The 26,382-nt window shown below is 40.1% G+C and overlaps 1 protein-coding gene across 9 annotated transcripts in view; it reads left to right on the forward strand.

Annotated features, from left to right (window-relative positions):
- The first annotated feature begins 6,458 nt into the window (after positions 1-6,458).
- Positions 6,459-26,382, forward strand: part of INO80D (INO80 complex subunit D) — a 70,749-nt gene continuing 50,825 nt past the window's right edge. For 3 of the 9 annotated variants that reach the window (XM_089916482.1, XM_089916479.1, XM_089916483.1), the window contains exons 1-2: positions 7,539-25,758; positions 25,954-26,109. Coding sequence is in view for 5 of the 9 variants with exons in the window: in XM_022567502.2 (XP_022423210.1) it covers positions 25,892-26,109 (218 nt within the window). In the remaining 4 variants the exon portion in view is untranslated. Of the gene's footprint in view, positions 6,886-6,906; positions 7,036-7,538; positions 25,759-25,862; positions 26,110-26,382 lie in introns of those variants that run through there. The other 6 variants (XM_022567502.2, XM_089916476.1, XM_089916475.1 and 3 more) reach the window with 6 other exon arrangements.

The raw sequence follows: 26,382 nt of genomic DNA on the forward strand, positions 1-26,382 counted from the left end.
TATATATATATATATATATATATAATTTATCTGTTTATTTACATTTTATTTTTGGCTGCGTTGGGTCTTCGTTGTTGCACACACGCTTTTCTCTAGTTGCTCTGAGCAGGGGCTACTCTTTGTTGCAGTGCGCAGGCTTCTCATTGCAGTGGCTTCTCGTTGCGGAGCACTGGCTCTAGGCGTGTGGGCTTCTGTAGTTGTGGCACACGGTTCAGTAGTTGTGCGTTGCAGGCTCTAGAGCGCAAGCTCAGTAGCTGTGGCGCACGGGCTTAGTTGCTCCTTGGCATGTGGTATCTTCCTGGACCAGGGCTCGAACCTGTGTCCCCTGCATTGGCAGGCAGATTCTTAATCACTGCGCCACCAGGGAAGTCCTCCTTTTATATTCTTTAAGATCTTGATTGAGTCTGAAGGACACCCAAATCTCAGCTAAACTTAAAAATCTTTGCTACTGACTGTCAACTATCTGGGTATTCAAAAATATCCGGAAAAAAAAATGGATTGTTTTTGTAGGTATTTGGTATGGCATAATCATAGTCTTCTATCTTTTTCTGTATTGAATTAATTCAACTTGTGACTAGTGCTAAGTCCACTGTCTTGGTAGTGTTTAAAAACAAAACACAACACAAACAAAGCAGTACTCCCTGACCTTGGGATGTACTGCGTGCAAGGTGTTTACTGGCAAGCACCCAGAGAGAGCAGCTGAGCTTTACACGGCACTAAGACCCGCCTTGTGCCTTACATGCACTATGACCTGTAATCCTCAAACAATGCAATGAGGTAGGTACTGTTCTTATTCCTTAGATGTTAAGTACTTGCCCAGGGTCACACTACCAAGGAAAATGGTGGAGCCAAGTTTCTAAACCAGATGGCCTGGACTGGAGATTAAGCTCTTAAACCATTACAGCTCCTCCTGCACAAAAGGAACGCATGTGGGGAAAAAAAAAAATCCTAGAAAACAACTCAAGGCATTAAAGTAAGAATAAGGTCACTGTACACTCAGGTTGGCACCAGAAGGCTTCAGGAACAAGATTTTGAACAAGTCCTCAGAGCAGAGCGGGATTTACCTGGCAGAGCTGAGAAGAACAGAGGCATCACAAGAATGGCCGTGGCTTGCTCTGTGGGGCAAAAACAGCCTCAGCCTAATAGGAGGAGGCTAGGTTGGGTAATTTTTAGTAGAATCTTATCTACTTCTGTGCCCTCATTTCTTTCTCCTTCTGGTTTTCCTTAAGAATAAAACAAAATGCAAATACCTACTGTAAGACCATACAGCACCCAGGTATGTATAAAACAGAAACACCAGTATATACGGTTAACAGTACAATTTTTATTTTTCACTGAGGTCTTTTCCTCTTCCTGGTGTACTACAACTGGCCTCACCATATTGTATCTTTGATAATCTTCCTTACATGAATTTAAATCAAGCTGTTTAAATTGTGTTAAATAGTTATTCCTTACCTTAACTGAATGAGAGGATTTCCCCCTTTTCCCTTACGATTGAATTCTGGCAGCCTGTAACAAATATATGGCAAAGTCATTATAGAACAGGAAGTCCAAACTTATTAAAGGGCTGTGTCCCAGAATATCACTGTGAACTAGTTATTTGGAACCTGGGGTTTATTTTCCCATGGAAATAGTGGTTAAGTTCCCAGCGGGTCTACAAAGCTTGCTTAACCAGGAACCTAGCAGAAATGAACAGTCACCTTTGTGTTGATCTCTGCCTATCATTCCGAGGACTCTATGGATTTCTCTTCTTACTACAATGTTTTAGCTAACCACCACCTCTGGGACACAGTTTTCTCATTATGAATTATAGAAAAAGTTGACTAACACTTATAATTCTGCCCAAATCCAATCTTTAATACTGCTTTGGGGTGTTTTTACTAACCATTACTTTAAAAACGACTTCAGTTGGAGAGGTGTTTTTTTCCCTCAGTGTAAGGTAAGGAGTCAATAAAACGGCCCAAGAATGCTATGGCCAAGGCGATGGCACATCCTCTGCCTGCAGCGTGACGAGAAGGCAGGGAAACTTGCCCCTGCTGCTGCCAGTGACCATTTGGTTTTTGGAGTATATCTTTTGCCCCTTATGGGGATTTAAAAAAAAAAAAAGACTTTCTTGGTTTCTGGCTTGGCATTACGTAGTAGTCCCCAGGCCTCAGTGCCCCTGGGTAGGTGTCAGAACTTGGAGATTACCTGATCATGTGTGTTTTGACTATAGTTGCATCTATATTATAGAAATTTCATATTCGAATAACCTAAAGCTATGATGTGGATGTCTCCCAAATACAATGCTTGTCTCAGAAACATTTTCTTCAGGGCACAGTAACCACAATAAAACTAAAATCTTTGTTTTAGATAGAAACATTACCAACAAATGTTTCCAAAACAGAAATGCTTAGAGTGAAAAAAATTTACATTTATGGCCATCATAATAGTATGATGTTTGAAAACTTCTAGGCTCTGTACACACACTTCTTTTCACCTCCTTGGAAGTTTTCAAACTACTAGGGACCTCTCGGTATCACTTCAGAGTTTGCCTTTAGAAATGTTAGAAAAAAACATTTCTGTGATTAGGGAAGGTTTATAATCACGCCCCTACTCTCCCCAAACCCCCCCACTAAATTTGTATAATCATGTCTGCTGTCAGTGTCTTTTTAAACACTTGGTGATCCTGTCAGCAAAACATTCGCCAATAAAGACATGGCTTTATTGCTTAAAAACATCTAATATATTAAACATGCATAAATCTTTCACTTTAAATCCACACAATCTGTGAATGAGCTCTTTTAAGAATATAGGTTGTATTTTCTTTTCTTTTCTTTTGGCCACACCCTGCGGCTTGTGGGATCTTAGTTCCCGGAGCAGGGATTGAACCTAGGCCCTTGCCAGTGAGAGTGTGGAGTCCTAACCATTGGACCACCAGGGAATTCCCTAGGTGGTATTTTCTTCACCATAGTGTTCACAATAAGGTGGTCAATTTTTACAAAATTAAAATCATTAATACCAAAAGGCAGATCAATTAAAGTTTATAATAGTAAAAATATTAAGGCAAGTGTCTCCTATTTCAACTAAAGGCCAAAACAAGCTACTGGTGAAATTAAGGCATAATAACAGAATAAATAAAAGACACTACTGCTCTAAGTATCACATAGGTAAAACTCTGGCATTCATGGCTCCAGGTCACTACATCCACTGACTAGGTCTTTCAGAAAATACCATAACTTTACAACATAGGTAACATTTCTAATTATGCTAGTGCATTACATGTACTGTTCCCTTTCAGGATCAGGAAGGAAATCTCTCTTAAACACAGTGCATTTCAATCGACAAATATATATTTGTCTCAAAACAATGGATAGACTTAGGTACTAGACTTCATGAAGGTGAAATAAGCCGCTGGTTGCCACTGGTGAATGAAGGGGCTCCAGCTGCCGTCTACTCAGTTTTGTTTTTGGCAAAGAGTAAATGGCAGAAACTTAGCATTTCCAGATATAGCGTATAGAGCTGTGGAAGGCACCTCAGAAACTACAGAGCTAAAGGATTTGGAATCTTATTGAAAGCCTTAGGGCCAAGAGCGTCTACATTCCTTGAAATTGAAGACGATTATCCCAACTGTATTTAAAAGAAGAAAGAAGTGGAAAGGAGGAGAAGGAGGGGAGAAGGGAAAGAAAAATAATACTTTTTGGAGCCCTTGGGGGAATTAAACCAGAGCACATACATAAAAGTGTCCAGCAAGGTTACCAAGATGTATTAGGGGCTCAATGTTAGCCAAATTTGAGTACAGTATTGGGAATTTTATTGGGCAAAATACGTTTATTTAAGGTTAATTATGTCAGTAGTTTTGTCAGCACCTGTAGTTTCTAGGAATTAGAAATAACACCGGAAATGAGTTCAATTATCAAGTGAAATAAACACTGACCAATCAAATTCACCAATGTTACAAACCTAGCAGGATTTCTTCTTCTTGGGGCTGTAATTCCCCAAGTCTGGGCTATTTAGCTCAGCTGGTGGATAAACATCATGGATCACAGCCCTGTACAAGTCAAGCTTTATAAAGAGAAAGACGTTGAAATGCTAAGATTATGCACCATATCCCTATCCCCTGATGGACATCACACAAACAAGCCTGTTGGTCACAAGAGGGATTGCATAAAAGGGTGCAGTCAGCTTCAGGCAAACACATCTTAATTTCTTGAAAAATTCAAAGCATATCTACAAAGTCATGTCATGTCACATATAAGAAACAAGTTGCTCAAAAACACGTTTTTCAAGTCCACTAGATTTCTTCATTAAGGGAACGGATTTCCTTGTTGTGACCGAAGTGTTTGATTTCCAAACGTTAAAAAAATAACTAAATAGAACACAACTTCATAACTGAGGTTTCTGAGACGATAAGAATCAGTTAATTTTACTTTAATTACTTTAGATTTTTCTAGCAAAGAGTAAGGGAAAAAAACTGCAAAAGAAAACCCAGACTATTCAGGTACTGTATTCAAATATAGATGATAAAGGTGGGGGTCAGCATGAAAATAGTAAATATCTGTTACATGCATTATCTGAACTCATTTTAACATTATGGGAATTTCTAAATTTGGAAGCTCAAAAAACATTTTAAACTGAGTCATCAGTTATTTCTAAATGCTTTGTAATAAATTTTAAATGAAAGAAATTAAATATTCTACTGAGTCCATCGACAGATGAATGGATAAAGAAGACGTGGTACATACATACAATGGAATATTACTCAGCCATAAAAAGGAACTAAATTGGGTCATTTGTAGAGTCCTGGATGGACCTAGAGACTGTCATACAGAGTGAAGTAAGTCGAAAGAGGAAAACAAATATCGTATATTAATGCATACATGTGGAATCTAGAAAAATGGTACAGACGAACCTGTTTGCAAGGCAGAAATAGAGACACAGACATAGAGAACAAACGTATGGACACCAAAGGGGTAAGGGGGGTGGGGTGGGATGAACTGGGAGATTGGGATTGACATTTATACACTAATATGTATAAAACAGATAACTAATGAGAACTCTACACAGGGAACTCTACTCAATGCTCTGTGGTGACCTAAATGGGAAGGAAAGCCAAAAAAGAGGGGATATAGGTATACACATAGCTGATTCACTTCACTGTACAGCAGAAACACAACATTGTAAAGTAACTATACCCCAATTAAAAATAAATATTCTACTGATGCAAGGCACTACTATTACAAATTCATTCCCACTATGTCAGCCAACCTGCATCAGAAAAATAACTCTTTGTACAAGATTCATCATTCCCTGTAGAACATACAAAAAGACTTTTTGTTCATTTTCTAGTATTCTTTTCTTTCTTCATAAAAACAGCAAAATATCTCTGCAATTTGTTCTTCTCCAGTAAGAGTTCTATGGGAATTGCTGCAAGTGGGCAGCACCCTTCTCTCCCTCACCTCTGTGTTAGCTCTGTACCGTGTGACTTTGTTCCCATCTATCTACTAAGCTTTGCTTATTGGAAAAAAGTAGATTCATGACATCCATTGCAATATATTAAAAGCACTTCACACAGTTTGGCAGCACATTAGAAATTCTGAGCATTTCAACTCTAACAACAATAGACACATTTCTCAATTCTGTGCCACAGAAAGTGGACAGCAACATATGTAATGCACCAAAGGTCTAAACCTTAAAGGATCTAAATTAAAATAAAATGCCTGTACATAATTCTAAATAAGCAATTGTACTTAGAGAAAATCTAAAGCTGTCTTTAAAATTTGTTTTCAGTTTTACAGTAACATTTCTTCATGGGCAGATCATAACAGCATTAGGATTATTTCTATAAAGGTGGTCAGTTATACTTAAGTTGTATTTATGCCCCCAGTGATCTCTGCCTTAATTTGCACTGTGAAAAATAAACAGCTATATCTTGCCCTTCTGGACAGTCAATAGGTTTTATTTACATTGCTTTGAGAAAAGGAGACAAAAGCCATCCCTTTACAACTGTATTCCAGCAATCTCAGTTTGGAGGGAAATATATAACACAAATTTTTATACATGAGGAAACATATAAATCTCTCTGTATATCAATACAAAAACGTATAAATAAGTAGACAAATAAAGTGGCTAGGAAGTCTCTTGAAGTCCAAATTTATAAACTGACCACCAGACCCAGAACTTAGATCTGTAACGGAAAAAAGAAAAAATCATTATTAGCCTGAAAAAAAATTCAAACACCACTCTCACGAACATGGAAAAAATTAAACAGAAAATAGAAAACAATAATCACCGGAAAACCTGTGTCTTGTAAAGATTTCTTGCCATCAGAAGATGCAGAAACATTTTTCCCCCTGGTGCAAATGCAAACGTTTCTCAAGCACCCCCAGTTTCTTCCCCGCTTTTTCCCCCAGGCGCCGGTGTAGACGGCCGGTGTGGACTTTTTTCCAGAGATGAGAAGTCGAAATTTGTACTTTACCGGGAGCGGGTGCACTTTTCCCCCCGGCCCCCCTTTCCTCTGCCTCCAAGATGGTAGGAAAGTTGTCGTTTCGGAGGGCAGAGGAGCTGCTCTCTGGTGTTATGTCCTCGCAGTGCCTGTAGTGGTGCTGTAGGAGGCTGCTGCCTCTTCTTGTGCAGCTCCGGCAGCCCTGCCTTCTTGGCTGGAGAGTATATTCAGGGATTTCCCCTTAATAATCACCGACCCTGGGAGTACTTTTTAGTTTCCAAAATAAAAATATGATCCTCACCCCTCTTGCTTGACAGGGAAAGGCTCTCGCCGGAGCCCAGGGGGGAGCAGTAGCAGCGGCGGCCGAGCTTCCTAGTCCATTGCCAGCGCCTCTCACTCTGATCTGTCAGACCAGCCGAGGGAAAAGGGGGGAAGGAGAAAAAAAAAAAAGCAGCTGAAAGGTAAGCAGAGGCGGCCCCAGGCCCGGCCCACATCCCCGGGCTCCCGTAGGGCGGCGGGCTGGGCCGCGCAGGCAGGGCGGGCGGCGAGCGCGCTTACGTGAGGCCGGGGATTCGCCGGCTCGCGCCAGGCCCCGGGCAGAGAATGAAAGGGTGAGAGGGGCCGGCGCCGAGGTGGCGGGGGCTGGGGACTCGGGGGCCTGGGGGGCGCCCACGGTTGACGACGGCAGGCCGCCGGGCGGGGGTGCAGCCGGGGCCGGAGCGGGGCGAGCGGCGCGGCCTGCGCGGGCCGGGGTGGGGGTGGGGGCGCCGGTTAGGCCTCGGGCCGGCGGGCGCCGCAGCGGCCGCGCCCTGCCCCCGCACCCCGGGCCTCCCCGCGCCCCTTCGGGTCTCCCGGGGCCTCCGGGCGGGACGGCGGCGCTGCTGGGCCGAATCTTGCGCGGGGTCCCGGAAGGCTCCCCCGCGGGGCGGCAGGCCCGGGCGGCCGGGACCGGGGCGTCAGGGCCTAGGAGCGGGGAATGGGCGCCCAGCCGCCCCCCTCCCCCGCTCTCTCGCCGACGCCCCCCACCCCCGATTCCGGTAATAGTTGAATTTATTTCTCCCCCTCCTCTGCGCTCCGGGCGGGCAGGCCGGGGCGGGGCGGGCGGCCTGGCGGGCGTGGGGTGGGGTGAAGGGGTGGTGAAGAGTCAGGTGCAGCCGCGGCCCGGAAAGTTTCCTTTTAGGCCCGAATTGGGGGCTGGTCTCCTTTCGGGGAGCCCCGGTCCTAGCGCTCGCGACCCCCGAGGGCGTGGGGGAGAGCACTCGGCTATTTTGAAACTCTTTGCCAGTTCCTGTCCGTGGAAGGTACTCCGCCCCTGCACCCCTCGCCCGCTCCCCGGCGAGCCCTTCCAGGGCTGCAGACTCCAGCCCCTTCCCCGGGAGCCCCCCAGCTGGGGAGAGGGCCCGCTCGGCCCGTTTGCAAAAGTTTTCCAGGGATTTGTCTTAGCTTATTAGTTAGTGACTGGGCTTGTTGCAGTGGGAAGGGAGGAGGTAAATTCAGGTGGTATTTCTACGGGGCAGGCTTTCCTAATCGCTTTTTAGCCCTCACCCCGGAAACCGGGGGTGTTATGTTCAGATTGAGCACCCACCCTCCTCCCATCCCTGGCTCCTTTGGGTCTCGAGCCCCCTTTTCTGGACAGCCTTGCTGAGGGAAAGAGGTAGGGAGCGGTGAGGAGCCTGTCAGTGAGAGGGGGCTGGATGTCTCGAGCAGCCCCCAGATGGAGGAGTTTCCTGTCCTATTTGGTCAATGTCCGGGAAGACAAGCGCGGGGACGGGACCCAAGAGGGAGACCCAGGTTCTCAGGACGGACCTTGCTGGGAAGCATTAAGAATGAGGAGGGAGTGGAGGTGGGCAGGGCAGCTCCTGAAACAAAGTCTGCAGTTTAAGGATCAGTCGTTTATTTATTCTGATAACAGCTATTTGGATTTCTGTGATACTCTTAGGTTCAACCCTAGAAATAGAAAAATGGGCATTTTAAGGAAACTTGTTATTGCCACAACTCAGAAGGGTCTGTGGAAGAGTCCTCGGGGGACAGAACATAGCTGACACGGTGTGGTTTGGGTATGGGTTTTTTTTTTCCTCTCTCTCTATGTTTAAACGGATCCAATTTTAGCTATATTTTGGTGCCGTGAGTTTTGAAAGTTAAAAAAAAAAAAAAAGAAAAAGAAATCGAAAACTTAAATTTCCAAATCTAGATTTCCTGGTTTTCGGGGATGGGATGTTTCCTGTGGCTACACTTAACCTCCTGGTGTTCTTTAGTGTGGAAGTCGAAATGTTAATGTGCCCTGCCCCCCACTCCCAGCCCCCGGCGTGGGCATGTTTGGAGAGGTGATTTTTCCTCTTTCATTCGCCCTTTTCTTCCCAGCTTTTTTTTAGCAGACCTAGGACAGGAGGTTGTGTGTAGGTATGTGTGTCCTGCCTGGTAGCAGGCTGGAGTTGGCTGGCAGAAGTGTTCCACATTCTGACCGCTCATCCCTCCTCCCCGACCCACCCAGAACACTGTTACCCACGGACAAGGTGGTACTTGCAGAGGGCAAGGGGTAACCCAGGACTTGGTCAGTGCTGACTTCTGTTAGGCGTGGAAGTGAGATTCCTTCTGTGATTCTTAGTAAGTGTGTCTTCTTTTCCTTTTGTCTGCCTAAAATAAAACTCCTTCTGTTTCTCCACAATGACAGCCATCCAGCCATTTAGTATTTTACTTAAGAAAGGCTTGATATTTGAGATTGTATGGATTTCTTACAAAAATGCAAATTACATTTAATGATTGTTTAACTTTATTGATTAATTGAAATTGCTTATTGATTTTGATGTTTTCATATACTGTGTACCCAAAATTATTACTTCTGTTATAGCTTGTCCTTATTTTTGGAGCATATTGGATGGAAGAAATCAGTCTATGAGTCTCTTAGACATTTTAAGGTTTAAAAAAATCTCTTTGCCTCATAATTTGATATTTTTAAGGTATATTGTTGGCGTCATATTCCCAGACTTTCAAAATCTGTATATGAACAAATCCCAAAAGTTTTGAACTCCCTGGCCTACACATCTTTCCTGATCTAATCACCCCATGGGCTACTTTATTTTTGAAGGAATGGTGGTTTTCAAATACATGGTATGTGAAACTAAGAAAAGACTTTCAAGGCAAAATTGAATGAATTTTAAGTTGCTGAGGTAATATACTTTTTCACTATTAAATATTTAGTTTCAAAAACAGATGTTTAATTTTCATTTATAAGTCTGAAGTAATCATTTTCTTTCCTCCAAAAGATTGTGTAAGGAAATTTGTATACCCTACCCCAACCATTTTTCTCAGTGAGTAATGTTAGTACTATTTTTAGAGAAATGAAATTATAGTTTAGATGGATTTAAAAATTTCCAAGTCAGAGCACCCAAAATTAAACATGTCATTTCAAAAAAAAAATGCTGATCCATTCATTCTTACCTGAAATGTTTCCCCAGGGTTAGTAGCTCTCACTATCCAGCTTTGGAACAGTAGTTATTGATAATGAGAGATATTTGTATGTGAATACAGTTAACAGCAATATTCTGAGACAGGTAGCACTCCGTGTCTCCCCACACACACCTGGTAACTTGTAAACAATGGATGAATTGGTGAGACTGGGGTGGAGGCAGCAAATTGTCCCCAGTGGAGATACTCCACTGCCTATACAATGGTGTCCCATCCAAGTCCATTTAACTTATGCTAATGCGACTCTGTGCTTTGCAAAACAAACAGCAGTGGAGTCTCCTCCCCACTTCCTTTAGGTATGAGTTTGTTCCAGAACCCTGACTGTAATGGCTGGTCCTGGCTTTTTGGGGACACTTGAAGAGTTACTTTTGATCAGCTTAAAATGAAAACCTTAGGTCTCCCTTTTTTCCCCTCCTTGCACTTAAGATGCCAGGCTACTTGGTTCTGATTCTTTCCCAGAATGTGACTTGGTTTTAAGACAGCTTTTTGGTCGCATTTTATTTGTAGCATAGTATCCTGCCGTCAGCCGTATTTGGGCTGGGCCTTGGGTTCTGATCCCAGTTCTTCCACTGGGCAGGTTCTCAGCCTTTATCTATAGAACAGAAATAACTTCTTTTTGTTGTAAAGATTAGATGAGATAGCCCACGTGCTTGGCTCCTAATTCCCCTAGCCCACTCTACTTTTCTATTAGCACCGTCTATACTATTTCTCGTTTGTTTGCTATTTTTCTGACTAAAGGTAGTATTTGCTCATATTCATCCCATTCAGGAGATAACCATTGTTAACATTTTGTTGTGTGTGTGTGTGTTTTTCCCTATTTTGTGATTGTATGTGCATACCGCATAATTTCAGGATCTTCCATTTAACAGTGTTGTATAGTTTTGTATTGCTTAAAAGCTTGGGCTGTGGAGACAAATTGGCTTTGAATTCTACCTATGTAACTTGGGTAAATTACTCTCATTAAGTCTCAGTTTATTCATCTGTGAAAGGGGGTGATAACACTTTTCATAGGGTTGCTGTGATGATCAAATGAGGAATTGCACATAAAGCCTTTAAAGTGGTGCCGGGCGCGTGACCTTTATATAATATTTTCCTTTAAAGATTTTTTAATATTCTCGATGTGAATTTTTCACTGTGAATGAGTGCTTGACTCAGCATATATTAATACTAATACATATTTGAGTACAGATACGATATAATAATTACTTTCATGGGGCAAATAAATATTTTTGTGCCAGTAAAAATCAGCAGTATATTCATAGAAAGTTTCAGTAGCTTGATGTTAGCCTCTTCTCTGTCGTTGAACTCTGTGAGTTGGTAAATGTAAAGGAGTGGTAAGTACACCAGTGGGCAGAGAAGGTGGGTTTACTTCTAGCTCCTTTTAAACTCTAGAAGTTTAGAAGTTATCTGCCTGCAGCTGTGTGTGTTGCATGGCTTTGAAGGGCTGAGTAGTCTGTGGCTTTAGTAGGCTCACCTTGGGAGGGTAGGATGTTTATCTGAGGTGATGGGTAGGATTTGCTGAAGCCAGTGGTGTTTCATTCATTTAACAGATTAGCTTCTTTAGTGGTAGCCCTGGGCCTTGTAATAAAAAGACACATTGTCTGCCCTTGAGGAGTTTTTAGTCTAGTGGAGAAGAAAAATAAAGCTGACATTTACATCTTTGAATGGTGAGGGATAGTTTAGCCTGGAGGAAGGAAACCTACTTATTCTGGCCTAGGGGCAAGCAGTTAGCATTTTCCAGGGGGGGATTTCTGCCCTGAGCGAATGGGAGGAGTTAGAAAGGCATTCCAGGAGGTGGGACCTGCAAGTACTAATAAATGCCTAAGGACAAAGGAGTATTCTGTATTGCAAATTGTAGGAATTGGGGGAGTAGGAATCTATAATGGGAGAGGGAGTGGTCAGCCTCACCAGGTCCTAAGGAGTTTGTACTTAGGCCAAGGGATTTGGATTCATTTTACATTTATGTAGGCCTTTGGCCAAATAAATTATTTGCATTTTAGAAGATTTGAATTGTACAAAAAGTGGAATGAAGGAGGGCAAGTGAGACAGCTGCTGAGAAGAGATTGAAGGTTTGGACTAACGAGGTGGCAGTGGAGATGGAGAGAAGTCAGTGGAGAGGCTGTTACGGAGGTAAAAAGCGGTCTTCATAGGTTGACGGATGTAGATTTGGGAACCATCCTCGTATAGATAACAGCTGAAGTTGTAGAATTAGAAAAATTTGGTTTAGTCAGTGGTTCTTAGTCTTTTTTGGGAACCTGATGATCTTTCTGGCCCCTTCTCCAGTAAAATGCATTTATGCCTATTCACAGTTCTATACATTTGCTTGAAACTTGGAATAATCTAATCTTGGGGTAGATGTAGAGCAGACATTAAAATGAAAGCCTGTAAAAATGTTTTGTCTGACATTCACTGTTTGTGTGTGAGTTTATCATTGACACGTTATAGATGAGGAAACAGATTTGTAAAATAACTTGCTCAAGGTCACGTATCTTGTATTTCAACAGTTTAAATGAGCTGCTGACATGGAAAAGATTTTGTGGGAAAATTTGGATTTTTGTCTTTGAAAAATTGGAAGATCTGGAACCCTTGGGTCCACGCGCGCCTGTGTGTTTTAATCGCGACAACTTGTTGGAACTGGTTTGAGTCTGCTGCCTTTAGATAAGCAAAGTTTGCCAAAGTCCGGCCATGGCCCACCCCTGTGGCCCATGTAGGCATTTCATCTTGGATCCCTATAAAACAAGATTAAGAGCATCTTGGGGAACATTGACATTTAAGTCTGGGGTCAAGAGAAGCCATGACTGAGCGGCCAGAAAGAGAGTTTTCGAGAAAGAGAAAGTGTCAGGTGCCGCAGAGAGGTCAAGTGAGATAAGGATGGAAAGGTGGACCTGGAATTTAGCAACAAAGAGGCCATTGGTTTCAGATTTCTTAGAACAAAAGAACTTTGAGGACTGTAACTACAACTTAATTTTTCTTTCTTCTTGTCCTGCAATATAGGGTTTCTGTAACAATTGAGAGTGACTGTGGCATGGATAGAAACTCAGAAAGCATTTGTGGTAAAGGATTGTTAACTGGAGCTAATAAATGCTGTAACCCAATCAAACACTGCTCATTCTGCTAGTATTGTCATCCTAAGAACACCAGAACACCAGAAATATAGATGTTCTGTAGAATGTAGAAGATATTTTAATATTAGATTTTTAATATGGATTATAGAAAACAGGTCTCAGTGGATTCTGTTACCCTAGCCTCAAGAAGGTGGGAGGACCTGACTTAACCGAGAATTATGTTGTACCATTCAGAAAACCAGCAGCAGCTGGAGACTGCATTTCAGCCCTGCAGGTCTTTGATTAAAATAATACCAATAAACTACTACTTACTGCTTCTAATAGTACTTAGCATTAAGTAATTAGTATGTGCTAGGTACCATGCACATGAAATACCTAATTTAATTCTCCTCAGTGACTCAATGAGGTGCATACCATTGTAATCCTTTCTTTACAACTGAGAAAACTGAAACCTAAATAACTTGCCCAAGGTCAGACACCCAGTAATTAGCAGAGCCAGATTGAAGCACCATCTCTGATGCCCACTAAAGCCAGTAAGTGCTCTTAACTGCTGCATGAGCTATCCTTACCTTTCTAGTAAATTAGGTAAAGAATTCTACTAGCATAAAGGCCATTTTAATTAAAATTCACAGTGCAAACTTATTTGTACAATGCTGTTTGAGCACGGTGTTTGGCACATAATAGACATTCAATAAGCAATTTATTTTTAAATATTCTAGTTTGAACTTCATGTTGAATATTTATATTTTGGGGTGATAGGCAGTTTTTCTCACTGATCTTTCTCTTTGAATCACATCTGTTGATAGATTTTTATCATTTCTGTTTGAACTTTATGTTGAAGTTTGAACTTCATGTTGAATATTGTTTATATTTTGGGGTGATAGGCAGTTTTTCTCACTGATCTCTTTGAATCACATCAGTTCATAGATTTTTATCATTTCTGAGTCTAATTTTACTACTTTTCACATTGATATGTGGGATATTGCTGGTTTTTAAAAAAATTAATAATAATAATCTGTTTAGTATCACATTTTTATGCTCCATGAAGTTGAATTAAAATTCATTTCAAAAAAAGCTTAAAGTAGGGGGGACATGCTTTTTAAGACTTTATATGATCTGGGATAAGTAAAAATTCTTTTCGTTTGTATTAAATATATTAGAAAACTGACATTCTGAGAATTTAGGTTCATGTTGGATTAGAAAAAATTTTAAGGTATGTTGTAGGTCCAGGCTCTTAAAAGGGGGTAGAATATTAAATTACAGATGGCAATTAGGGGAAAATGCTGTGGCAGTGAAATGAACGTGCTTCTGAAACTTGAGACTCAAAAGAACAGTAATGACATGCAGAGATTCCACATGGAGGTGATACAGTGGCAGTCCCAAAGAGAATAATGTTCAAATTTTTGCAGATTGGTTTATGGTTGCTGTTGGAAGACCGAAAGGGCTGTAGGTTGCTTTTTTTGTTAAAAGCTTATCTTTGGAGAAATGTCTATTTAGGTCTTCTGCCCATTTTTGGATTGGGTTGTTTGTTTTTTTGTTATTGAGCTGCATGAGCTGCTTGTAAATTTTGGAGATTAATCCTTTGTCAGTTGCTTCATTTGCAAATATTTTCTCCCATTCTGAGGGTTGTCTTTTGGTCTTGTTTATGGTTTCCTTTGCTGTGCAAAAGCTTTAAGTTTCACTAGGTCCCATTTGTTTGTTTTTATTTCCATTTCTCTAGGAGGTGGGTCAGAAAGGATCTTGCTGTGATTTATGTCATAGAGTGTTCTGCCTATGTTTTCCTCTAAGAGTATTATAGTGTCTGGCCTTACATTTAGGTCTTTAATCCATTTTGAGTTTATTTTTGTGTATGGTGTTAGGGAGTGTTCTAATTTCATACTTTTACATGTACCTGTCCAGTTTTCCCAGCACCACTTATTGAAGAGGCTCTTTTCTCCACTGTATATTCTTGCCTCCTTTATCAAAGATAAGGTGACCATATGTGCATGGGTTTATCTCTGGGCTTTCTATGCTGTTCCATTGATCTATCTTTCTGTTTTTGTGCCAGTACCATACTGTCTTGATTACTGTAGCTTTGTAGTATAGTCTGAAGTCAGGGAGCCTGATTCCTCCAACTCCATTTTTCATTCTCAAGATTGCTTTGGTTATTCGGAGTCTTGTGTTTCCATACAAATTGTGAATTTTTTTGTTCTAGTTCTGTAAAAAATGCCAGTGGTAGTTTGATAGGGATTGCATTGGATCTGTAGATTGCTTTGGGTAGTAGAGTCTTTTTCACAATGTTGATTCTTCCAATCCAAGAACATGGTATATCTCTCCATCTATTTGTATCATCTTTAATTTCTTTCATCAGTGTCTTATAATTTTCTGCATACAGGTCTTTTGTCTCCACAAGAGGGAAGAGATATGGGAACATATGTATATGTATAACTGATTCACTTTGTTATAAAGCAGAAACTAACACACCACTCTAAAGCAATTATACTCCAATAAAGATGTTTAAAAAAATATATAAACAGGGACTTCAGGAAAAAAAAAAAGCTTACCTTTCTTACTTTTCTCCCTGCTAATGTCATATTCCTCCGTTTTTGCAGAAGAAAGAAACTGTGGAAAGGAATTTATTTTTCATTAAACTCAGCATGTAATATCAAGAAGGATTTTTTTGTTTTACACCTATCCATATTTCCTTCTCTTGAATTTCAGTGTATGGATATGTTTGCTGTGAAAGTATTCTTTCTGTGGGTCTATTCTCAGTAATAAGTTATTTTTGCTTTTTTGGTAATAATTAATGAGTGTATATTCTACTGCTGCTCTTAAGTGCTTAATTACCTTAATTCTCTTCTTTAAGGGAGCATAGATCTGTTTGTATTCTAAATCTAAACAAGTTATTTCCACAGCTGAATATAGTATGTACTATAGCTGTGATAAATTTAGTCTGGTTAGGATTTTTTTTTAGTGATATTCATCGTGTATTAAAAGGTAGAGCTTAGGTATAGTTCTAAGTGGATTATTCAGTGGGATTGTATTTAAATATTAGGGTCTGTAAGACATTTGATTAAGATCATGTGGACTTTATAAATTATGTGTTTCATCTCTTATTTTTTCTTACAATGAATGTCAATGAGTGAAGGCCGTGTGAACTTCATCTTTGGTGGAGTAGGGGTAAAGAACTTAAGTGGTGGGAGGCTAGACGTAAAAAATGAAAAATATATAGTTTTTTTTTTCTTCCCCTGAGATCTACCTTAGCGCTTTTGTGATGATTTCTTTTTTAATTTAAAAGGAAAAACCTGTTAATGTAGAGAAGACCAGATGAATAGTTGTTTCCAGTTTACAGACAAAGTGATTTTTTTTTGGCCATGCCATGCGGCATGCAGGATCTTAGTTCTCCATCCAGGGGTCGAACCAGTGCCGCCTGCATTGGGAGTGCAGTCTTAACCACTGGACTGCCAGGGAAGTCCCTATAGACAAAGTGGTTTTGATATTAAATAATACTCATTAAGAAGGAAGTTAGATTTCAAAGCAGAGGGCCATCGTCCCCCAACATTCTTTCCTTTTATGGTATATAAAGTGAGTTTGAATACATTAAGGAATTGAAAATATAAGTATAAAGATTAAATTGGGCTTAAAATTTTTTTTTATTAATTTAATTTATTTTTGTCTGCATTGGGTCTTTGTTGCTACGTGCAAGCTTTCTCTAGTTGCGGCGAGCAGCGATACTCTTCTTCGTTGTGGTGCACAGGCTTCTCACTGCGGTGGCTTCCCTTGTTGCTGAGCATGGGCTCTAGGCACTCGGGCTCAGTAGTTGCTCTAGGGCATGCGGGCTTCAGTGGTTGTGGCTGTCGGGCTCTAGAGCGCAGGCTCAGTAGTTGTGGCGCAGTGGCTTAGCTGCTCTGCGGCATGTGGGATCTTCCTGGACCAGGGATTGAACCTGTGTCCCCTGCATTGGCAGGTGGATTCTTAACCACTGCGCCACCAGGGAAGTCCCTGAATTGGGCTTTTAAAAGAGGGATTTGAAAATGGAGAACAGGTAGGTGATTGTTCAAAAAGGAGATGGAAAGTTGGCTTTTAGTAGGACTTTAATACGTTAAAAATCAAAGAAATATTAATAGAAAAAAAATAACAGGTAGATGTAAAAAAAACTAAGGTTGAAGAGAAGTTGTTTATAAGATATTGCAATTAAACACCCATTTTTAATGGCATAGAGGTCATTAGCAAGAGCTTTGGCACCTTGTGGCAAATGCTGAAAGAGGGCAGTTGGTTAGATTAATGAATTCTTAGAGTTAGGAGGAAGTTGAATAGGTAGATTTTAATTCAGAAGATGTTGGGGGTAGGAGTTTATAAATTAATTAATTTATTTTTGCTGTGTTGGGTCTTCGTTTCTGCGTGAGGGCTTTCTCTAGTTGTGGCAAGCGGGGGCCACTCTTCATCGTGGCGCGTGGGCCTCTCACTATCGCGGCCTCTCTTGTTGCGGAGCACAGGCTCCAGACGCGCAGGCTCAGTAGCTGTGGCTCACGGGCCCAGTTGCTCCGCGGCATGTGGGATCCTTCCAGACCAGGGCTTGAACCCGTGTCCCCTGCATTAGCAGGCAAATTCTCAAACACTGTGCCACCAGGGAAGCCCCTTACATTGTTTTAAAAAACATTATTTGCCAGATAGACATTGGGTAGCAAATTATGTGAATCTGTTTGATGAAACGTTTGGTGTTACCTCAGATGTACTGCAATATTCAAAAAATTTAAAGCTTTTAAATTATACTTTCTCTTGGTATATGGCTATGGCTATTAGAAATTATTGTGTAGACTGTCTGAAGTACCAATTTAGTGATTTTTAAAAATTAATGATTGGTGGGTGAACCTAGTAATCTGTTTTGGGTAGACAACCTAGAATTGAGGTACTACACAAGCTATTTATGTAGGCAGCATGTACTTATTGAGCAGCTATTAACTTCTGGGCACTATGCTAAGCTCTGGGATATAATGATGAACAGAAAACTGTTTATCCCTCTAGGAGCTTATTTCCTAAGAGGGAAGACAACGGAAGAACAGGCAATTAAAGTAGAATGTGATAAGGGTTATAACAGGGAACTGCACAGAGTACCTCAGAGGAGCATGTAACTAACTCAGCCTTAGGGAATCTGCATGTGGTGACAACTGAGCTGTGTTCTGAGGCTAGGGCTGGCTGGAGGAGGGGGCACAAAGAGGAAGACATCCATTGCTCTGGACAGAGGGCCTATCCTTGGGCTTAGTGAGACCAGAGGCGCCTGGGTGCTCAGAGCTCTGGGTGAAGTCCTCCAGTTATTCACTTCCTTTCTATTGAGTGCCTCTCATTGCATAGATTATAATCTTTTCAGGGAAAAAATTATGTCTTTTACTATTAATATCCTCTATAGCTTCTCCGAAAATGATAGACTTGCCATCAGTGTTTAATAAATAAATACTTGTCATTAAAGCTAGAATCACATGGATTTGACATAGTGAAAATGAATCAAGTTTAGTAACTTCTTTAATAACATGTTGATTCTTTAAAATAAATGGAAAATAACGTAAGGAATATGTTTGTTGTAAAAATTAGATAATTTGTTTTATGATTTTGATTTTATTTTGGTACATTTTACTATACAGAATTTTAGAAGATACTTCTGGTTAATGACGTCAGAATACTGACATCTCTGTTCTCTAAACCAACTAAAAAGAATAAGGAGAATCAGAAACAGAAGAAAAACTCAATCTTTGATAACTAAAAAAAAACCTTGTAATCAGAATATATGAATTAGTGCTATTTAAGTGCAGTGGGAATGGAACCAGGGCAAGAGAGGATGCAAGGAGAGGATGATTTCCTCTGTAGAACTCAAGCAAAGTGGGGGGAGCAGCTTCCTCCCAAGTAGGTGACGCACCATGAGGACGAAACTAGTGATCCCCTTACTAGGAATGTCAAAGTTGGTATATACATTGTGCTCCCTGAGTGGCAGGAGAGGTGGGGTTGAATAACAAACCATAGAGTCGTACTATTTTTGCAAGAAGTTGAGAGTAGAGGAGAAACTGGCAGCATGCAGCCATATAGCTGCTGATATGGTCAACTGAACAAAAATAAAGCCTAAATTATCATCCCCTCATCTATGCCATGTGGGCCCCTGCGAGTTGGGGAGACTAATCCAACATTGAGTCAAGCCTTAAGGGAGGAGTGTTGGAGATGATCATTTTCAGAAAGAACAGAGAAAGTGAAAATTATGAATAAATAGTGCCTTATGCTGGGAGGTGGTGTGCAGAGTTGGGGGCGAGACATGGCTCCTCTGAAACAGGAGTTTAAAGATGAGATACAAAAGCTCAAGAAATAAATAAGATATAAGAGTGAGCTCAGGGAACCAGGGTATGAAATAAAAGAGGAAAATATAGTCATTGTAGAAATGAAGGTCACTTTCAAAGCAGCACATATACACTATAGCTGATGATAATGGAGGTGAGCTTGAGAAATTTGAACAATCCAAAATGGAAAAAGTAAAAATAAAGACTAGAGGGCTTCCCTGGTGGCTCAGTGGTTGAGAGTCCACCTGCCGATGCAGGGGACACGGGTTCGTGCCCCGGTCTGGGAAGATCCCACATGCCGCGGAGCGGCTAGGCCTGTGAGCCATGGCCGCTGAGCCTGCGCGTCCGGAGCCTGTGCTTTGCAATGGGAGAGGCCACAACAGTGAGAGGCCCGCATACCGCAAATAAATAAATAAACGAAAAATAAAGACTAGAGACAGAGACAGATATGGAAGACATTAAATCTAGCATACCAATAATTGGTACCCCTGAAGGATACAATAGAATAAATGAAGTAGAAAAAAAATTCAATATACTAAGGAAGAGTTTCCCACAATAAAAAATGAAATTCTAGAATGGCTTCTAGTATTTAAATATAGAGACTTAAAAAAAATTTTTTTTTTAATTTTTGGCCACACCACGTGGCTTATGGGATCTTAATACCCTGACCAGGGATTGAACCCTGGCCCCGGCAGTGAGAGTGCTGAGTCCTAACCACTGGATCGCCAGGGAATTCCCATAAAGACTTTTATTGTTAGGTTAAAGTGGGGGGAAAAAAATCAAACCTCCGATAAAAGATGCTGGCCTCAGGCTTTTTCATTCTAGGAGACATGGAAAAAAATTATACAAAGTCAATAGACAAAAAAGAAAAAAATATCCAAGACTTTATGTCCAGGCAAGCTATAGTTTAAGTATAATTTCAGTTGACATATATTTTTAAACAAAAACCATGGCTTATTTTCCATAAGTCAGTCCTTGGTGGGGAATGTGGAAAAGGGAAGTAACTATTTTATAAACTGTTGAATCAAGAAATGAATTGAAAATGAAGTTAAAAGAGTAGTGATTAGCATCGAATAATTTTAAATGTAGGACAAACATTAAAATGTCATAAGCTATAGCAATGTAGAAATAATAATCTAAGGAAGAAACACTGAGTTGGAATGGGTAGGTAGTTAACAAAAATGGAAATTTTTCTCATTCATAACATGAGATTAATCACAATAATGCTAAATATACTAATTTTCTTAGTTTGGAGTAAAGAAATGTTATTTAAAGGACACAGACTATAAATCTTCCAAGAAAATAGACTGTATAGTGAAATACGTAATAAAAAGATAGAATTGAAAGCTAAAAACAATACAAAAAATAAGGTAATAAAATTAAGATGAAACATTTGTCATGTAAGTAAATACAAAATTATTAATTGGATGAACTCATTTATTAAAAGAAAATGACTCAGATTGGAGCAAAAAAGTCAAACCTGTTAAGAGATGCATCTAAAAATGGGACCAACAAATAATAATTTAGTAAATATTTTAGGCTTTGTGGTACAACTACTAGTTCTACTGTTACAGCATGAAAGCAGTCATATACAATGTGTAAATGAATGAACAGGACAGCCTTCCAATAAAACTTTATTTACAAAAACAGGCAGCGGGCCAAATTTGTCTTATAAGCCAGTGTTTGCTGACCTGTGATCTAAAACAGTGCCTCAGAAAACCTGAGAGTAAAATGATGGGCAAAGACTTAACCAGCAAGTTCACATCCAAAAAAATGGAGTCCAGGTATTAGTGTCAGACAAGGTTGAATTCAAGACAAAAAGCATCAATTGAGTTACATTTCCTAATGATAAAGAGTGACAGTCTAGTGATCATGAATCTCTGTATCAAATAATACAGCTTTAAAATTTATAAAATAAATACAAGGAGAAACAAATAAGATGATAGTAGGAGATTTTGATTCATCTCTTCCAGCTCTTGGTAGATAGAGAAAGCAAACGAAATAAGTAATAACATAGTGAATGTTAATAGCATGATATATGATACAACTAACAACATACCCTGGAAACAACGAATACTCTTTCCCAGGAATATCTTAGTCCCCAAATAAAAACTCAGTCAAATCCAAAATCAGAAATATATGCAGATTATGCTCCTTCTTTTTCTTTTTTCCTTGTGAATTTGTTTTTATTAGGATATAGGGGATGGGTTGAGAAATATCTCCGTGGGTTATGACCCACCAGGGAAGTGTCCATTCTGATCTTCCTGGGATAGCTTTTAGAACTTTTCCTTAGAGCTGCTATTCTTGCTGCCAGCAAACTCTAAGGGTCCACTGCTGAGTGGCTGCTCCTTGGAAGAGAATTTCCTCTTTTTCTTGGGGGCACTCTTGTTTCTGACTTCAGGGTCACTAACTGGTTCCTCTTTGGGGAACGATTTCTTCCTCTTGGGAAGACTTCCACTGCTAGCTGTCTCTTCAAGGCCACTGCTAACCAGCTTCTTGATTTCTTTTTCTTGGGTTTGGAGAAAGAGGTGGGTCTTCCATTCCATTCTCCTGAGGAGCCTACTGGGGCTTTTGCTTTTCTTCATTTGGGGTCTTACGCTCCTGGGAGGCAGCCGAGGACTTGCCCAGGGGATGGGTGTGTGCTGCAGTCAGCTCTCTGGGCTCTCAGCAAGGTCTCAGCACCGTTGTCCTTCCTCACATTCCTCTACACTCCTGCTGTTTTCTCAAGGTGTGAGGGCAGTTGCAGCCAGCTGTTTCTCTTTTCCTTTTTCAAGTGTTTCTTCTGTTTCTCCAGCTTCCTTGTAATCTCAGCAGCTATTCTCTGCCTGAACCATTGCCTCCTTCATGACATCCATTCTTTTGTGGAATCTCTCCAGTCTCATAAGACAGCCGTTCCTCGACTTATTTGTGAAGCTTCTCCCCAAATACGCTTGTGGGCACCTCAGAGAAGCAATCAATTCATGAAGCAGTACTGCGTTCGTTTGCTAGGTGTCTGGAGATGCAGCCTTTGTTCTTGGCAGCTGCTAGGCCATTGAAGGTGGAGTGGAAAATAAGTCCATATTTTGGGGTGTTACCCCTTGTCTTCAGAGCTCTGGAACCTTGGTTCCTTTGTTGGGCCCAGAGAATCACTCAGACACCAGTATGCTCCTTTTTTTTTTTTTTTTTTTTTTTTGTGGGATCTTAATTCCCTGACCAGGGATTGGACCTGGGCCCCCCAGCAGTGGAAGCACGGAGTCCTAACCACTGGACCGCCAGGGAATTCCCAATGCTCCTTGTTCTTAACTAGCACTAAAACAAAGGGAAGCATAAAACTCTACCATCTGAAAAAATTAAGTAACTCTTGGGTCAAAGGAGAAATAAAAAAATAAAATCCAAATCAACTAGAAAGTATTGATAATCAGAATTCTGTGTATTAGTACCTATGGGATATGATTAAAACAGTACTCAGGAAAATTCATAGATGTAAACAAATTACTAAGCAAGAAAAGAATGAAAATAAAAGAATTCAGCCCAAGAAGTTAACAAAATAATAAAATAAATGGAAAGAAAGCAGAAAGAATGAACATACAAAAGCAGAAATTGATGAATTAGAAAATACATGGAGGTGCTGATAAATCCAAGAGGTTTTTGTTTTGTTTTGTTTTTGTTTTTTGGGGGAGGATATTGGTAAAAATATTAAACAGATAAACTCCTGTTGAGCCCAATCATGAACAAAAGGAGAAAGCACAAATATCACGTATGTGTATGGACATACACAGAATACGAGAATAAGTCACAGATATTTAGAAATTTAAACGTAAGAGGTCACATTGCTAAATTGTATGCAGATAAACTTGAAAACCTGATCTGCACAAAACACTAGTAGGCCCAGGCAACTTTCTAAGTAACATTATAACTACAATGCTTTTTAACTGTTCAGGAACATAGATTCTATAAATTGTTTTTTAAAATATTAACACCTAATTCTGCCAAAGCACACAAAAAAACTCTAGACATTCTCAAAATACAAAAATCAGAAATCCTCAATATTAGCAAATGTAACTCAGCCAGACATTAGAAGAATAATGCATGATGACCAAGTTGCTTTCATCCCAGGAGTGTAAGAAGAGTACAGTATCAGGAAATACTAAATACTAAATATTTTTAGTACATATTTTTAAAAGTACAAAAGAGAAAAATGATCATTTCCCTAGAAGCTGGGAAAGAATTCAGTAAAAATTAACTATCAATTCTGAGGTTTTTTTAAAAAAGAAACAACTTTTAATAAAGTAGGAATTTCTTAATACTTCTTTAACATCACACAGGAGTCAGCATTATTGCTGCCATTGACTCGAAGCAGTTCTCACTTAAAGTTAGGAGTACCAGTGGTTGCTATTACTAACATTGTTCCAGTAGTTCTAGCCAATGCAAATAGGAAAAAAGAAGATGCATAAACATTGGAAAGACAGGGGGAATCATCAATCTTGATAGATATGATGTCACCTAGATAGAATATGTCAGTAAAAAGTGAACGTTAACCCTTCATATGATTTATAAAATATTCTCATACATATATAGGCTACTGTTTTCATAATGGCAGTTACTTTTTTCAGTCACTTATTTCCAGCCTATTTATTTCCTGAAGTTCATGTAGATTTACTTGGACTAATTCATGAAAGATTTATGTTTGCCAGGTGGATGAGCAGGCCAAAGAGAGGGTGTAAAAATGAAACAGCATGGGTTTGCTTTGAAATAATTTCCTGTCCTGAACATCCAGACCTTCGGGGCAGCTAAATTTAAATTTTTAGTCCAACTTTTCTTCCTTGCCTCCTGATAAAGTGAAAAGGGAAAGCTATTATTTTTGTTTTACATTGATGTATGATTAGGTTTACTCAGTAATAAATGTGATTTTTATTAACCAGGCTAATGTTTCAGATTTTTCTTTTTTTTGCTAAAGTAAGTGTAATGCTTCTCAAAGGTAATACAAATTCTCTACCTTTATCATCAGCAGGTAAAATGTAGTGATAATAAGAACATTTATGAGTAATAACTTGTATTTCTTCAGTGCTTAACTTATACAAGGCATGGTACTTCGCGTGTTGCGTGCTTTTATCATTGGATCCTTAGAGCAACCTGATAACATAGCTACTAATATTATCCCTATTTTACAGATGAGAAAACTGAGGTTAAATGATTTGTCTCAAGGTGAATACTGTAGTTACCTTGGCAGATAATCAGACTTGAGCAGACTTATCTTCTGACTCTTCAAGGATTTATGTATCTTGTCATTCACTGGTGTAAGGAGTTTCATATTTAGTTTTGGAAGTGAGAGAGTGTTTCTTGAGTTTCTCTGTAGCTGGTACCTAAGCTGTTCATCAGCTGTCTGGGTGACTTCTGGAATGTGGAGAAGGTGGGTTATACCAGTGGTCCCCACCCTTTTTGGCACCCGGGACCAGTTTCGTGGAAGACAATTTTTCTACGGACCAGCGGGGTGGTGGGGTTGATAGTTCAGGTGGTCATGTGGGCGATGGGGAGCAATGGGGAGTGGCAGATGCAGCGTCGCTCGCTCCCCGGCTGCCCACCTGCTGGGCCGCGGGTTCCGTCACGGGTCCACGGCCTGGGGGTTGGGGATCCCTGGGTTAGACCACAGCAGCCCCCTATGTCCTGGTGTGACAGATTAGTTGTTTCAGTTTCATTGCAGACTATATGGTGTTATGGTACATAAATGTTACTGCTGGACCTTTTGTGTGTAGAGAGATAGTGACTATTGCGTGATTGCTTCCTTCTGTTTTCTTCTTAAACCTCCAAAGACTCATAAGCCATGATAATTATACTATAGCACAGTGTGCTGCAGAGCACTCGACTGAATGGTGGAAATGTGGTGAATAGTCTTTGGACTCAAGAAATTTACAGTCTGGATGGGATAGGTAGGGGGGAATATTAGAGGGAAAATGACTTTTTAAAACAGGAATTTGTTCTTTTTTTGCAGTTTATAGAAACATTTGTTATAAGCTGCTAAATATTTTGCCAACATATCAAAAAATGTAGAAGTTCTGGGGGAAGTTTTGGGTCTATGAGCTCATTCCGTTGTCATTTTAAAGAGACCTGGGTCCTGAAAATAGGCAGAGCATGCAACCGTCAGTAGTGAAAAAAGTGACTTGCCACCTTACGACATTAGTTTGGTGGAAGAGCCCTGCTGCTTTGAGTTATTTACAAAACTTAACCAAAGCAAAAATTATTTAGTTCAATTTGGAGTGGTAGGGCAACTTAATATTTTATAATGTGTCTTATTATTTGAATTCAATATTGAGATGTTGGATTACAATGAAGAATCCATCCAGTTAGGAAGGGTGATATCCTAGTATTTTACTTCCCAGATGAGCAAGCTTTGCTTATTTCTCTTTGTTAACTAGGCCTTTTGATATTTTTGTAGACAATCTGCTTCATCTTGATTCTGCAGCATTCCAAACTGTGGTATCCTTGGGGTTCTCTTAACATTGCTATGGTGCAGAAGATTTAAAATCAGGTATGGCTGTGGGGCAGAAGTCCCTCAGTGAAATTCTCAACTTAAATCTGCATTATACTCTCTGATTTATCATTTGGGTTTCTTTTTTTGTGGTGGTCTTTTAGCTGATGTTCACAAGGAATAGAGTCACGTGATGTATGAAGGGAAACATATACACTTCTCTGAGGTTGACAATAAGCCCTTGTGCTCATATAGCCCCAAACTGTGCAAGCAGCGGCGACTCAACGGCTACGCTTTCTGTATCAGACACGTTCTGGAGGACAAGACTGCCCCCTTCAAGCAATGTGAATATGTGGCCAAGTATAATAGCCAGCGCTGCACCAACCCCATCCCTAAATCAGAGGACCGCAGGTAAGCGCTGACAGTGGGAAGCAATCTTTGATTATTAATTAGTAGGCTTGGGAGTTGGGTTTTTTTGTTTGTTTGTGTTTTGATATGATGAACTTAAATGTTGAGTTCTGGGGGTAATCTAAGTAAACTTTAGAATGGTTCTAAAGATGAGTGATGGCAATATTTAAGAAATGGAGTAGTAACTTTGGGGAATTATTTGAAAAGTATGTTTGTTTTCTTCTTTTTTACTTAATAGACTTTCTAGGATTATTTTTAAAAAAAATTTTTTTTGCT

Source organism: Delphinapterus leucas, chromosome 8 (genome assembly GCF_059928025.1).
Source record: "Delphinapterus leucas isolate spDelLeu-1000000601 "Yukka" chromosome 8, BTC_Dleu_Yukka2, whole genome shotgun sequence".
Lineage (NCBI taxonomy): Eukaryota > Metazoa > Chordata > Mammalia > Artiodactyla > Monodontidae > Delphinapterus > Delphinapterus leucas.